The 14,533-nt window shown below is 33.9% G+C and overlaps 1 protein-coding gene across 1 annotated transcript in view; it reads left to right on the top strand.

The window, feature by feature from the left end:
- The first annotated feature begins 233 nt into the window (after positions 1 to 233).
- Positions 234 to 14,533, top strand: part of LOC131079425 (replication protein A 70 kDa DNA-binding subunit A-like) — a 36,284-nt gene continuing 21,984 nt past the window's right edge. Inside the window, exon 1 of the mRNA XM_059211838.1 lies at positions 234 to 481. Within this exon, the coding sequence (XP_059067821.1) occupies positions 234 to 481 (248 nt within the window). The remainder of the gene's footprint in view (positions 482 to 14,533) is intronic.

The raw sequence follows: 14,533 nt of genomic DNA, 5'->3' as shown, positions 1-14,533 counted from the left end.
GAGAAAAAATTTCAACTTTTTTTTTTTTGCCTTTTTACAGCATGCAAGCCGGATTTTGATATTTTTGAAAAAAATTAAGGTGATTGTTTTTTTTGTTTTTTTTCGGGGGGGGGGGGGGGGGGGGGGGTGTTTGTATTTTTTCTTAGGGTATCGGGCTAATAGTCTGGTTGTCGTACGGTGACCGGACATGTCAGTCTCGCCCCTTGTCTACCTCAGCCCCTGGCCCCCTGCCGATGCTGGCCTCCGGTCTCCTGCCAGTCCCCGGCCCTAGCCTCCGGCACCCTGCCGGCCTTGGCTCACTAGCCCTCGTTGGCAGTTTTTCCTTGCGGCCGCCACCACTGAGCCCGCTGCCTGCACTTGCCTCCCTACGATCGTTGCTTCCTGGTGCTGTCGCTGCTGCAGCTCTCGACACCCGCACTCAGCCCCCGACCCGCCTTCTCGTCACTGCTGCAGCTCCTGGCCCCCGCGTGCAGCACCGCTGGTCAGCTCCGCTCTACCCGATCGCACCGCCCAGCGGCTCTGCTCCGCCCAGAATCACCACTGGAGCTCCTCTCGGCCACCGGACCACCGCCAGGCCGCCACCGGAGCGCCACCCACTGGCCACTGGAGCACCGCCCAGCCACCAGACTCCCTTTTTTGCCTCTTTCAGGGGGGTTTGGTTTTTTGGCCATATCTTGGGCATACAGAGTCATTTTTTTGAAAACGAATAGGCATCGGAAAGCTAGTTCCGAGCCTAATCTCATGGTCTTGGTAATTTTTTTCAATTTTGCTGTTTGACTGTGTTTTTTTCCAGTCAAAGTGAGGTCTAGTATTTGCACTCTGGGAGACATAGAATGAGCATCCGAACTCTATTTTTCAAAAAATTTATATTTTTGGAAAGCGTGTGCTCTGTAATTTCCAGACATCTGAGTTTTATTTCCTGATTTTTCTCCATGCATATTTTATTCAGTTTTTTTCTTTTCAGCACTTTGGTGGATATCGTGGTTGTTTCAGGTCCTAGGATCTCTTCTCTGAGTAGGATGTCTCTATTTTGGTTCACATTTCTATTTCCAGTCTTCTTATCATTGTAGCTTGTATTTATGCAAACACACTGAGATAAAGTGCCATCATGCATTGTTTATTTGGGATCTTGCACATCGTGAGTCTAGTTGTACATGCACTATTGATCAAGTGCCATAAGGGGGTTGATGTTTGTCTGTTGTTTGCCATCTTCTTTTGTCCAGTGAGTGTTCCTTCCACAACATTTACCTCATGATGTGTGTCAAGTGAGTGTTCCTTCCACGACACCATGTACTTTTCTCAGCACCTTTGATGTTCCTGGTTCTTCGTCATGTAGTTCTTGTTGGTCGTTCTTTTCAGTGTACCTGTCCCTCTTCAACATTATGGGGAGGCTTATCCTGTTGGTTCTAATGCTTCCATGGTTCGATTGATCAGCTCTTTAGGCTTTAGTGTCTCATGCCATCTGTATCTTCGATTTCAGTTGTTTGCCTTGTTTGCCTTCTAATTCGAGTAGTGTCATTTGAGGGCACTCATATAGATTACAGTCTTCTCTACCTGGTCATGTTCTATTTCAGTGGAGGTTCTTCATATCAGCAGTTATTCTTCGACAGAGTTTGCAGGTTCTTCATGCTTCAGTGGTATTATTTTCCATCTCTTTTTGGAGTAGAGTTTTGTTCCCACGTGGTTTTCTCTATTTCTCCATTTCATAGAGATTTCATTGTATTTGGGTATCTGATTAGGCCTTATTGTCGGGACCCATCTTTATTGCTTTCAGTAGTTGTTCTAGGTTTTAGCTTCTCCCTAAGTCTAGCTTAAGGGGGGGTGTTAGAGTATTCGGGTATTTACTTGATTAATTAAACAATATTTGTTTAATTATTTAAGTTCCCTTTATCTCTTTTACACTTAAGCTAACTTTAGGTGCATATAATTAATTCTTTTATTAATTATTATGTGCAAACCTAGGTTTTCCCTTTTAGGGTTTCTTGACCTATTAAAGGTTGAGTTCTTTCTTTTCATTGTATGAAGAAGGATTGTTATTGACAATACATTTTGGAGATTATTGAGCTCTCATCTTTTGGAGCATATTTTTCCTGTGTTTTTGTTCCTTCTGTATTTGCTTCCTTGCTTCTCCTTGTAACAGGTTTTTCGGCTTGCAGAGATTATTTGGGCTCCTGTGGTGTTGTATTTTCTCAACTCCTATAATTATGACTATCCAAAGTTGTTGCATAATCCCAAATCATTATGTGGGAACTCCTACATGTCAAGCTTCTCATTGGTTTCCACTTGCATTCATCTACCCCTCTCCTAATTTTCCTTTCTATGCCAAGACCAAAATTGCCAAGCACAGTTCATGGTTTTGCACTCATGCCTATAACATGTGTCTCTCCCTCATGTCCTTTCTACTTGCCATTTTTCCTCATAAATAATCATGGAAATAAACTTTTAAAGTCCTTTCAACTATTAACAACATCATTTTTAAAACTTGTTGACAAGTTATTGTTAACTTTAGTTAGAATTATAGTGCATAACTACCTTCTCTCTTTATTTGTTTCCCCTAGAGGTTAAATTATAATTACTTCACTCAAAAATGTCACTATGAATCTCAAACATAACCTTAATTCCAAAGGAACAATTGAAGGTTCATGAGGATCTTGAGAAACAAGTCAATCATTTGCAATAATAGCTATAGGTATCTAAGGTAAGCATGAATATGTGGCAACAAAGATCTTGTAGATTGTGAAAAGTCCAATAAAATCTTTACTAGCTCCAATACTACATATTGGAGGCAAAATTAAGAGAGTTATTTTTAATCATCTTCATAATGTTCAAGCCATAATCAATTGGATTACTAGATTTTCTAGAATGGATATGGAATGCCCCATGGTCAATGAGTTTGATCTTAGTAGTTTTGATGTTACTAGCCTCATGTTATCTATGTTATGTACTCATTGTTTAGGTCTCATTATTAGTTTTGGCGCACTCCATAATCTCACATTTTTGTATTTTATACATCATATGAGGCACTATATAGTAGTTATGCTACTATTTTCTTAATTAGTGCCACACACATTATGCATTAGTGTTAGGCATGTATTAAGTTAGGTAGAGGGTTGTTTCTTGTAATGTAACTTGTTTGCATCTTTTGTTTGTTGTGTTATTCCTTGTGTTCTCTATTATATTATGCTTAATACAATATAAAATAGTAATATTACTCATGATGCACATTGTATGATCAATTGACATAATTTTGTAAGAGAAATAAGCTTTCCTTAGATGTAGTCTAGACTAATCCAATAACATGCATACACACAAGCACAATAAACTTAGTTTAATTAATAATAGTTGGGATCTTGATAAATTTAATAATTATACTTGTTATTTTTGGAAAGTAAATGAGAATGATAGGGGTACTTGGCTTATTGATTGAAGAATGTATACTTTAGATGATGATTCTAAATAGTCAAATAAATGCCTCATTTTCATCGTTGATCCTATACTCTATTTGGAGTTGAGTCTTCTAGTTTGCATTAGGTATGTGATTATGGATTTGTCATTTGGATTTAGACTTGACCTTGCGTAAGTGTACAACACGCGTCTTGATTTTTGTAGTAAATAGCTATCTACTCTACTCATAGTAATATTTATAAATACCTTGGAAGGGTTGTTGTTTTGTCACAAGTGTGTCTCCTAAGACAATGTATACAAATTGATTAATCTTTTTACTACACCAAATCAAAACGTGTCATCGTTGAATGGTCCTTTAATGCTCTAGAACAAGAGAGGAGTTTTGTACTTCAAAAAATTACAAGGAACACATTGAATGTCTTTAAATATTAGCACATGACACTAAATTTTGCAAAATGTGTATCAGTTAACCCAAGGTGAAAAAAAGGGGGGAAAGGACAATGGGCCAATTTTGAATTCAAATAAAAAAAAAAAAAGATTAAATTTGTCATATGAATTTGACTTGACCACAAAAATGACCCCAAATAGACAAACAACCAAATTATGCAAATAATATCTAGGCCAAAGGGGTAGACAAATTGTTATAATAAATAACTGAAATAAATGGATATCTGAAAATGATGAGAGCTAGTACAAAAGAATAAATACTGATATAAATAAAAATAAAAAAGAGCTCTTTTACAAAATTTTACCATTTATTGATTTTATATTTCCTCAAAATAAAAACAAAACGTCTCCAGCTGTAACGTCATAACATGTGAACAATATTAACTTTATAATCAAACTAAAGATTGCAAAGGAAAATTAAATGAAATAATTTTTATTGATTCGCGTGTCTTGACAAATCAACTTTTCTATCGCCCTTACAAATGGTTTGGCATTGTACGTTAACAACTATTATACATTGTAAATTGTATTAAATAATCTACAAGTCAAATTAGGTTGGCGGAACAAGGTTTTTAGGGCAAATAATACAACAGCAAGGAGAACAAACATTAAAAAGAAAAATGATGTTGATTTGATAGAAGTTTCTGGATATGCTCATATCTGGGTTTCATTAATCTTTTAGATTGATTTCTTGTGGTTTTTTTTTAATGAATTTATCTTAGTATTTAGAAAGATTATTTTTCTTTTGTTCTTTTGATTAATGTTATTATGTTATTTGTGAGATATATAGTATTAAAAAACATTTTTGATAGATTGTAATACAATCAAGTTATGATGATCTTTTACCTTGATCAACTCTTTGAAAAATGTACATAAGATTGAAGATGACAAACAAATATCTAAGATGAAGTTTTGTTACTCTTTTTAGTGCATAAAATCTAAGTGTTTTAGCATTAATTGACCTTTCAGTAATCTAGGATGATTAGATGATTGCTTCGTTGGATGATTAGAGTGTGCAATAAACGTCTTTACATGTGAAGGCATGCCATTAAATAATGCAAGTGTTTGTTTAGTTGGATCTAGGTGAGAAAAATAAAGGGTGTTTATTGTTCAACTTTAAATTTTGAAATAGGATTTTAGATGGAATGAGTTCACAACCACAAGGACATCAGGTCATAATTGCAAACCCATCTTAGATTAGGTGTGGGGTTGAGACAAAGTGTATAATGACTAGATGGATATAAGTGCATGCAAGGATGTGACTATAAGATAGATAGGTTGAATGTGTAACATAGAGATGTATGCCTAAACAAGTAGATAAAAACTAGGAAAATGGTGCCAACTTCACATAGGATAGCACTATTTATTACCATATATTTGTATAAAGACATTTCCTCAAAATGGTCAAAAAACTAAATGAAAAGTAGAATGGGGATGTTAATTTCACCATTATATTTTACCCTCACTATAAAGTGCATGTGAATCGTAAATGATCATGCATACCAAAGTCTTTAGTACTAAAAAACATACCTATATAGTAAATTAAACATTCAAACATAAATGATATGACCATTGTTTCATATAAAATAATGGATCCTACAAGATGTGATCGTGTGGATATACCCTTTGTGTGTGTTCTCCCATAAAATCCTAAAATAGTTTAGAAATATATTCCAAAAGTAGCTTTTGATTTGCAAGAAAGATTAAGATCCAAACAAGAACATTAGTGACCATTAATACCCCCTACAATAGATAGCCCTTAGGGGGCAATTAATTAAAGGATGGAAAGGTCTCATGCATGATAATTAACATCATCTGGAAATAACCATGTGAGTAAATATCACCCTATATTATAAGAGCAATAAATAATAAATTATGAGATGATAATAAACATATAACAAATAATAAATCATGATAAGAACCAATGAGGTGGATATAAGATCTTAGAATGAGGAATGTTGTCCATCACGGGGTAAGCCAATGGTGATATGACCTTTAATGGCCAAGAAAAATCATGTAAGAATGGTGTGGATCAATAACGATAAACCAAACTAGTGATGATCACAATAATAAACTAAACCAATGATGATCATGGTATTGCAAAATCAAGATATATAAGTGCTCTAACAATATAGGATTAAGATATGAAAGTATATCAATGTCACGTATCATAAAAGATTCTAAATATTACGATAAATCAATGTAAAATCAAGGTATAAATGCTCCAAGAGGCATGATATAATTATGTAGGATTGTGAAAAATTCTAGATAGTGTGATAAGTAAATATAAGAGCAAGGTATATATGTTCTAATATGATGATCTGACAATGTGTGATCATAAACAACTCTAGATAATAAGAGATGTAATATAGGCTCAAGATGCAACTGATGTAAAAATTGTTGGGAAAACGTGTCTTAACCTTGCTTTCCCAATGTTTGTTTTGAGATATTTTATAGGCACTTTCCATTTCATCTTCTACTGACTTTGTCTTCTTATAGGAGAGATGGTGTCCTATTTGGAGGGTGACTAGATTTTGTCTTTAGTGAGTTTTTGGCCTCATGTGAGGAGATAAACCTTCCACTTTGAAGTGACATAGTTTGGTTGTGAGGTTGTCATGAAGGGAGTTACATGTGTCAAATTATATGATGTGTAAGAGCGTGCAAGAGGGAGGTGAAATTAGAATATTGACCAACATTATAATAGATTAATACACTTACCATATAACACATTTTTAAATATTGAATGAGGACAAATTGGGGCAATTCAGTTTGGGTGGTCAAATATGAAAGTTATGATATTGTAACATATGACATAATATGCTAAAAAGTACCAAGAGGAACAAGAAGCTGGCATTTGAATTCAAACCCAAGTTTGGGTGTCATACTTCTTGTGAATTTTCCCACATATATCTTGTGTTATGACATATTGCATGTTTTATGTTCATAAGTGTTTTAATTTTTTTTGTAGTTGAAAATATTAAAATTTGCACTTTATTCTCCTCATTACATTGGTATAGGAAGTGTTTTCACATGCCTTACTTCCTTTCAGTTGGTATCAAAGATTGAGAACCTTTGATCTTCATTGTTAGGTACAAGGGTTTTTGTACTAATATTTGATTGAATGAGAATTTTCTTAGAGAGTTTATTTTATTTTGTCATGGGACAAGATGAAAAACACATCTAGAATGATAGAAATGGGGACAACTTAATGGTGGTAATTTTGAGTTGTGGAAACTTAAGATGGGGGATAGACTTGTTGATATAGATCTACGAGTTATAATATTTTGTACTATTCTACCATTTATGAAACAAGAATATTGGGGTTTTATGGATAGAAAGGCTAAGGATCTTGTGAGACTCCATTTGGTAGATTTAGTTTTTTAATGTTCATAAAGAGACTATCTGTTATAAACTTTAAAAAGAAGCTTGGTGAAATTTATTAGGCTAACTCCTGAGTGAATAAGTTATTCTTGAAAAATAAGTTTTATTCTCTTCAAATGGAGGATGGTGGATCTATATTTGATCGTTTGATTACCTTCAATATGCTTGTTGCCTAATTGAACTCTATTGGAGTGGAAATGGAGGAGGAGGATTATTTTATGACTCACTATGCTCTTTATTTTATTCACGAGACTATGTATATTCCTTGAGGCCACTAAGAGTACTATCACAAATTTTAAGATAGATGAGGTGGTCGCATCATTACTATTTGAAGAGATGCAAAGGAAAACATTTTAAATGGCTAAAGAGGCCCTCGTAGTTCATGGAATGTCCAAAGAAAAAGACAAGAAGATGAATGAAAAGAAAGATAAGCCAATATTTAAATCCCATGAGGGATGTAAGTCTTTTAGCAAGTCCAAGGCATTGTATTGGAACTGTGACAAACTTCAATATTTATGAAAGGAATGTAACAAGGAGAAGAATCTAATAAAAAAAATAAAAAATAAAAAATATTTAGATACATCCTGTCAAGAAGATGGCAATTCCTTTTGTCACATCCTTGATTACATGTGTGTTGAAAGATGACTAGATTATTTATTTTTGTGCATCTTTCCATGTGACCTCATGTTGGAGTTGGTTCGTTAAGTATGAAAAATTTAATGAATGCAACATGTACCTCAAGTGATGATTCTCACTTGCAAATAGTTGGACATGGATGAATTTTGATTAGGTTCCCCAATGGATGTGTAAAGGGTATTGATGTTTGTTAAATATTCTTGGTTCAATATGAAATCTTTTATTTGTAGTTAAATTAAATGGTATTGGTGTGAGGGTTATTTTATCAAGTGAATGGTGTAAGATGGTTAGATGTGATATAGTGCTTGGAAAGGGTGTTTGAGTTGGCACTTTATTTCATCTTGATACATGGGCAATTTAGTGTAATAGTTCTTCTTTAGTGAAAAGATATGTAAATTTTTCACCTTCACCATTACAACTAGCAATAAGGAGATGTGTTGCATCCACTTTCAATAGTCATGGTTATTGGGTACCTAAGAGTGCTCATTCTTTGAAAATAAAACTTTTTGCCAAGGAAATGATGTTATGACACCAAAGATTCAATCATATTGGTGAAAAGGGGGGTCTTTGGACCATGAAAGAATCTTGCTATGGGGTTAAATGGATGTAATCTTGAGTTCAATTATTGCGAGAAATGTATTTATGGAAAAAAAAAGTCATGTTTAGTTTTATTAAAGTTCTCACAAATCTTCTGAGTTATTGAACTTGGTACATTTTGATGTTTTCGAGTCATGTTAGCATTGCTTAAATTTCTAAATCTATGTATTATGTACCTTTCATTCATGATTATAGTAGGATTTGGATGTAAAACTAAAGTCTTTAATTATTTTAAATAATTTAAGGATCTTTTGGAAAATTAGACGTAAAAAATTTAGGTGTTTGAGGACAAATAGTGACCTGGTGAGTTTTGTTCAATAGATTTCGATAGGTTCTATAGAGATAATGATATACAATGATGTATTGTTTAGTAGATTTTGATAGTTACAATAAAGATAATGATATAGAATGAGATAAGATAACTTTATATATCCCTTAACATAATGAAGTTACAAAATGTATGATTGTGACATTGATGAAGAGGGCTATAAGTATGCTTATTGGGGATATTCTATAAAAATAATTTTAGACAAAAATAATTTCCATGACTTGTTATGCAATCAACAAGTTTTCTACATCAACTCTTATTGAGAAGACAACAAACCATTCAAAGAAATCCCTCCTTGAAACATCGTAGAGGGTTTGGTTTTAGGGCCCAAGCTTATGGAAAATAGGTTAAATTTGGAAGAAAAGGTTGTTAAATGCATCTTCAATTGTTATGGTATAGGTGTGAAAAAGTACAAGATTTGGGATCTTATTTGTTTTGGTGAGGAAAGTTAGGGTTTCACCAATTAAGATAATAAAACCATTAATCTTACCTAAGGGACCAAAACATTGAAAGAGGGGTGAATCCAATAGATATAGCCACAATCCAAATAAGAAAAGTGTTGAGATTCTGATTAGATTCATTGGTTTTTAGTTTTCCACCCTCTTTTAGTTGAAATCAACTTTGAACTATATGATTTAGGATGAAGAAAATGATAATTGAGATGAAATAGTAAAAACAAACTACTACACGTATCAGACAGAGCCACAAAAAGGCATTTGAGAAAAAGAAGAGAATCAAAACCTATTCTTGAAAGTTTGAGTTGATTTTTTGGGACTGAGTAGCTAGGATTCACCTTGGTCCTCTACTTTTTGCTCCATCGAAATCTAAACATATTTTTCATCATCAACTTTGTCGGAATCTCTATGTACAATTCCTAAGTCAATTCCTTGCACATAGTAAGAGAGGAAAAAAAGGGTTGTGGATAGGGGTTTGCTTGGGGTCAAACCCTAGTTTAGGAATTAACCTTGAAATTGAAATGATAATTGTAATAGAAATTGCAGCAAGATGCTTTCATTTTGAGGGAAAGGTTGGATATGAAATGAAATGCTTGTAATTGAAATGTATACCTCGATGAAGCTTGCTTGAATCCTCATGCAAGTGTTTTAGGATGTCTTGTAGAATGTCTTCATAGAAAGTTGATCATGGATGCCATCTTGAATGCTTGAACTTGACTTTAATCTTCTCCAATGCTTGATGAATGTCTAATTACTTACTCACTTGGATTGAATTTAGGATCATTAGATGACTTAGGATTTTTTATTAGATTTCAAATGAGAGGGTTACAACTCCTTTTATACCTAACTACTTGAAAACTATTTGAATTTTTGGAGTAGGCCGACACAGGATCCAATTTCTCGCTCACTTGATGTGATCGTTGTGAGGACCAAATTTGGGTCATGATTGAGAGGACCAGGGTATTGGGCGCCTTGGTCTTAAGCTAGGACCAGAGCACCCAATGCCCTGGTCTTGAGAATTAGGACTTAGATTTGGGGTAGAGATAAGAGAGAGGGTGAAAATATGGGTTTGTGAGGTGGTGTGAGCAGACTCAAAACTATCATTAGGCATCAAATTATAAAGCACCAAGGTGAGGTCTAGGCGAGGACAAAATTGTACAAATATGGGTTTGTGAGGTGGTGTGAGCAGACTCAAAACTATCATTAGGCATCAAATTATAAAGCACCAAGGTGAGGTCTAGGCGAGGACAAAATTGTACGTGGATACAATTTATGATGGCACACTATTATGGAAGTATTTATACATAGGAGAAGTGTTATCTTAAGAGAAGCTAGGATTTTTATCATTGTATTGTATCCAAAAATGAAAAAGAAAAAGACACGATTTAAGTAAACCCAAATACCATGTGAGTTTATCTAAAAACCCACAATTGATCTAAAGAGGAAGAAAGCTCGAGTAGTTTAGATAGTTTAGAATAGGAGGTAGAATATCTGCCTTAGCTCTTGAGAAGATCAAGTTTGCATCCATGGTAGCCAGTGAGGTATTCTCCACCTTATACTTATAGCCAAAGGAATTTGTATCCACTAGAACCAAGAACAAAAATAATGAATTATATCATAAAGGGTGAAGAGAAACTCCAAAATTGTTGATGATGGAAGACAAGAGATTTAGTACATGCATTATGCCAACTATTTGAACATGTCAATAATCTCTATCCTCAATTATAATCTAGAAGATTTACATTAGTATTTTACTCCTAAAGTTTTTTGTTTTGTGTCTTTATGAAGAAATAATAATTTTCATATTCTTTAGGAATGAATGAACATTTATAATATAGGAGTCATATTTGACTAAGAATAGTCAAGGATAGTTAACTAGTCTATACATTATAGAATATGCAAAAAATGAATGCAACATCGATTTTTAACAATTTGAATATTTTCCTTTGCACGACAATAAAAAATAGCTTCTATCATATGGTATTAAGTTAAATGTGAGTAAATATTTAATTAAAATCCTTTGATTTAGACGATTGCAACGACCCCAACCAAGGCCACTTGAGGTAAAGTTGCTGCTCTATTGATTAGTTAGTACTCAATTCTTTCAATATGTTATGTTAATTCTTTAGTTAATTATTGAGTAGCTTATAATTGTAGACACTCATTTTTGTCCACTTAATTAAATAGATATTTGATATTTATTTGATTATTTCTTATGCTCTCGGTGATCTTGCTGCTATGATACAATTTTTTCCCCGTATGCTTCTTCGATTGCTCTAGCTTCTCTTGAAATAGAGGCCCACATTAGTTTGTTTCCCTTCCTAGATGTTCCCCATTCTCAAACTACACCGAAATGCTATACCACCCAGCTAAATAAACAAAACATATTTGTGCAATTAATTCATCTTATCCTTAAAAAAACCCTCTCTCACATTTATTTAAATCCCTTTATCCTCCAACACATAAATTTAATTAAATGATTATTTTATTTTATTTAAATCTCGTCACCCACTTGCATTTTCTAGAAAATGCAAAGTTGCACACTAACCCTCCCTTAATAATTTCTAAACCCCCTGTCATTAGCCTAATCACCCCTTAATTGTTTGCACATTCATAAATCATGAGATTAAGAAGGAGTCACTTCTCAACCATTAAGTCTCTTACAAAGCCTTCAATGTCGTCTCCCTTTTACAAGCAAATCCACATGGGCTTTTGACCATCCTAAACCCCACTTTAACCCTTGCACATTCCCCCAACCCCCGGTTAAAGGCTTACCCATTAACCCAACCATTCATGGTAACCCTCAAGTCCCCTCAAGCCTTTAAGGCCTTGTCCATTTCCCTCTCAAGTCTTCCCTTGTTGACACTTGTCAACATGTGATTGCTTGAAGAAGAGCACATGGATTGAGAATCGTGGAATCCTCAAGCAATCCTAGTCCTTCTTAAGCTAAATCAGTCCCAACCCTCCATTGCCTCATTTTCCCTGTAAATAGAACCCTTTCCTTCATTGTCGGGGGACACAAGAATTATCAATATGCATAATATTTATTTTCAGGATTTGAATTCTTTTGTAGGAAGGATTGGTATCATGTCTTAGCTCTTTCACTAGTTGGAATTTCTATTTGACATCCAATACTTGATTCAAATCTTCATTCAAGACTTCACTATCATCAACCATCTCCCAATATTTATTTTCCATCCTTGTGTTGGTGGTCAAGGTAAGAGCAACATTCATAGTAGCAAGATCTGGAGAGGAGGAGGACAAGGAAGAGAAAATAGCATGGGAACATCATGGGGAAGTATTATGTTCATTTAGTTGCTTATTTTCCTAACTAACTTCTTTACTAATCTTCTTTTATATGTTATTGAAATGGTTTGAGTTTGTTTTTTTAATGGTTGGACTGATTATTTAAATGAATTCATGTTGATTTCTATCCTCTCCATTTCTTTAGCATCAATAACTGTTACACATAGAAATATCGATCAATGTTAATTATAGAACATGTTGCAATAGAAATAGCCCTAAACAACAACCTGAAGCATAATTATACCATAAAATTTGAGTTTATCTTGATATGAATTTCTTTCTAGTATAGTAAGTTTATTTGCTAAACTCAACTTCCTAGGAATTCATAAAACCCCTTCTATAGTACATACAATACTCCCTCCAACTAAGAGAACACGTCCCTAATATGACATTTAAATGTAATACCCAATAAGTCAATAGTCACTTGATAAAGGATGATTCAATCCGTTGAGTTGAAGTGCATGACCTAGCTACTCCATATTATTAGTCAATAGGGAAATATAATTTTTTTGCATTATTGTCAAGGATGGTGTAAATCTAAGAGATTCTATAGGTTTTGAAATATTTTTCTATTTTTATTAGCATAGAACTTCCATTTTCAACATTAAGGGTCATATTAGACATTAATTCAATACCAAATTATCTACTAACATCATGCAAGAGGGCAAGTGCACCAAGATGGTGAACAAAAAGGGGGGTATAAGTGGCCACTTTTTTCTTTCTTTCTGAAAACAGGTAAACCTAAACTTCAAAGAGATATTTGAAGGTCACCCACTCAAAACTAGGAGTTGAGAAAATAATTAGAATTGTAGTACTCTGAATCTAGTTTCTAAACCACTAAAGTTTTTTAAAATTGGATAAGATTAAGAGGGTCAAACCTCTCTCGCATGAAAAACTGCTCTTGATTTTTTCTGAAAAACATAACATAGCTGTTTTCATGCACTGCACAAAATATATAATTAGATTTAGTATTTTGCAAAAGTCTTTGGTCGGATGATAGGTAAGATTGAGATCTATAAGTTGTGTATTTTTTGTAATTTTTCGTTGAGTATTTTTTTTTAATGATTTTTTTAAGTGACCACATCCTGAAAATTTGGTACCTGTTCGTGCGTTGGGCATAACTTGCATCAAAGTAATCAAAAATGAAAACTTTTTTTTTTGAAATATATAGAATCTAGTGTAGAACAATAATATGCAATTTATTTTGAATTTGGTCAAGTATATCAAAAGTTATTAAAAAAATGGTAGATGTATGTCTGTGAGGACTGTCAAGGCACTGGTAAAGAAAATTAAAGTTTACTATGCTAATGTTGTCTAAAAATAGAAAAATTTATATGGTCAGAAAGATGAGAAGACGTGTGAGATTATGGTGGTAATTTTAGAGATACCCACTTGATCATTTGTAAACCTGATGATGATGAAGTTGAGAAATCATGTTGGAAGATGAAAAAACGTGTAAAGGGACAGAAATGGAGGGAAAATGGGCTTGGAAGTCTTAGGGTTGTTTTCCAACCCTCTTACCAAGCCAAAACCCGCACAGGTTCTGATGTGCAAGATAACCCACTCAGGTTTTGAAAAACAAAAAGTACCATTCATAGTTCTACATAACCCGTATGGGTTATGTAGAACCTAAAACCATCATTTTGAATTTCCCAAAACCCGTACTAGTTATGAAAAACATCATTTTGAGTTTCACAAAACCCGTACGGGTTATGAAAAACATCATTTTGAGTTTCCCAAAACCCGTACAGGTTATGAAGACATCAAAAATGTATGCTTGTAAACTTAGCATATAATACACATATGTATAGACATACATATATAATATGTGTTTATGCATGTATATATGCATATCTATAGTTATATTTACATATATTTATATAGATATATGTATATATGTTTGTATACATGCATGTCTCTCTTCTTTTCCTCTCTCTCGTCTTCCTTCCCCCATCACCGTCTCTATCTATTCCAAGCC

The sequence above is a fragment of the Cryptomeria japonica genome, chromosome 9 (assembly GCF_030272615.1).
Source record: "Cryptomeria japonica chromosome 9, Sugi_1.0, whole genome shotgun sequence".
NCBI lineage: Eukaryota > Viridiplantae > Streptophyta > Pinopsida > Cupressales > Cupressaceae > Cryptomeria > Cryptomeria japonica.
Note: the sequence above shows the minus strand (reverse complement) of the source record. Positions and strands in the feature narration are given on the sequence as shown.